This window comes from Phaethon lepturus, unplaced genomic scaffold (assembly GCF_000687285.1).
Source record: "Phaethon lepturus isolate BGI_N335 unplaced genomic scaffold, ASM68728v1 scaffold45016, whole genome shotgun sequence".
NCBI classification, from domain to species: Eukaryota; Metazoa; Chordata; class Aves; order Phaethontiformes; family Phaethontidae; genus Phaethon; species Phaethon lepturus.
The window spans coordinates 1-640 of NW_010547786.1; the positions used below are offsets into that span (position 1 = coordinate 1).

Genomic DNA, 640 nt, shown 5'->3' on the forward strand with positions numbered 1-640 from the left:
GTGAAGAAACGGGTGGGTTTAGGGGTTTTTGGGGGGAGGGAGGTCTTGAGGAGCTGCTGATGGGCTCCGGGGTCTGCGGTGGGACAGAGGAGCCAGCTCAGGCGTTGTTCTCGAGATGGGGACCCAGGCGACGTCCCTCCGGCCCCGCTCCCATCAAGACCTGAAAGCAGACACCGAAAAAAAAAAAATCAAAAATCCCAGGATTTGGGGAAATGCGCTTAGGAAGACATTTAAAACCAGTTCTTTTGAAACTCCGCTTCGTTTTTGCCCCCGGAATAACGAAGAAATTCCATAGAAACACCCCAAAAGGAGCGAGACCCCCAGCCCCACCGCTGGCCAAATCCAGCCGGTTTTTGGATGCTCCTGCAGAAAACCCGGATGATGGGGAGGAGAAAAGGAATTAAACCGCTCAAGTCCAACCCCATCTCTGGGGTTTTTTCCACCAAGGGAAGGACAGACGGACAGACAGACAGGTCCTTACTGGGAAATCTTGCAGTTTGTCGTGGCGACGTAGCGCCCGGTGTAGTGGATGTTGCACCTCACCACGTTGTTGGTGAAGTCCGACTCCAGGACGATGTATTTGGGGTTCACTTGAACCTAAAAATGGGAGAAAGAAGGAAAAACACCCCCCCCCCGCCCC

General features: G+C 53.8%; 1 protein-coding gene across 1 annotated transcript in view; it reads right to left on the reverse strand.

The window, feature by feature from the left end:
• Window positions 1-477: 477 nt before the first annotated feature.
• The window catches only part of LOC104622847 (lysyl oxidase homolog 1-like), a 1,551-nt gene continuing 1,388 nt past the window's right edge, over window positions 478-640 (reverse strand). Inside the window, exon 4 of the mRNA XM_010289747.1 lies at window positions 478-597. Within this exon, the coding sequence (XP_010288049.1) occupies window positions 478-597 (120 nt within the window). The remainder of the gene's footprint in view (window positions 598-640) is intronic.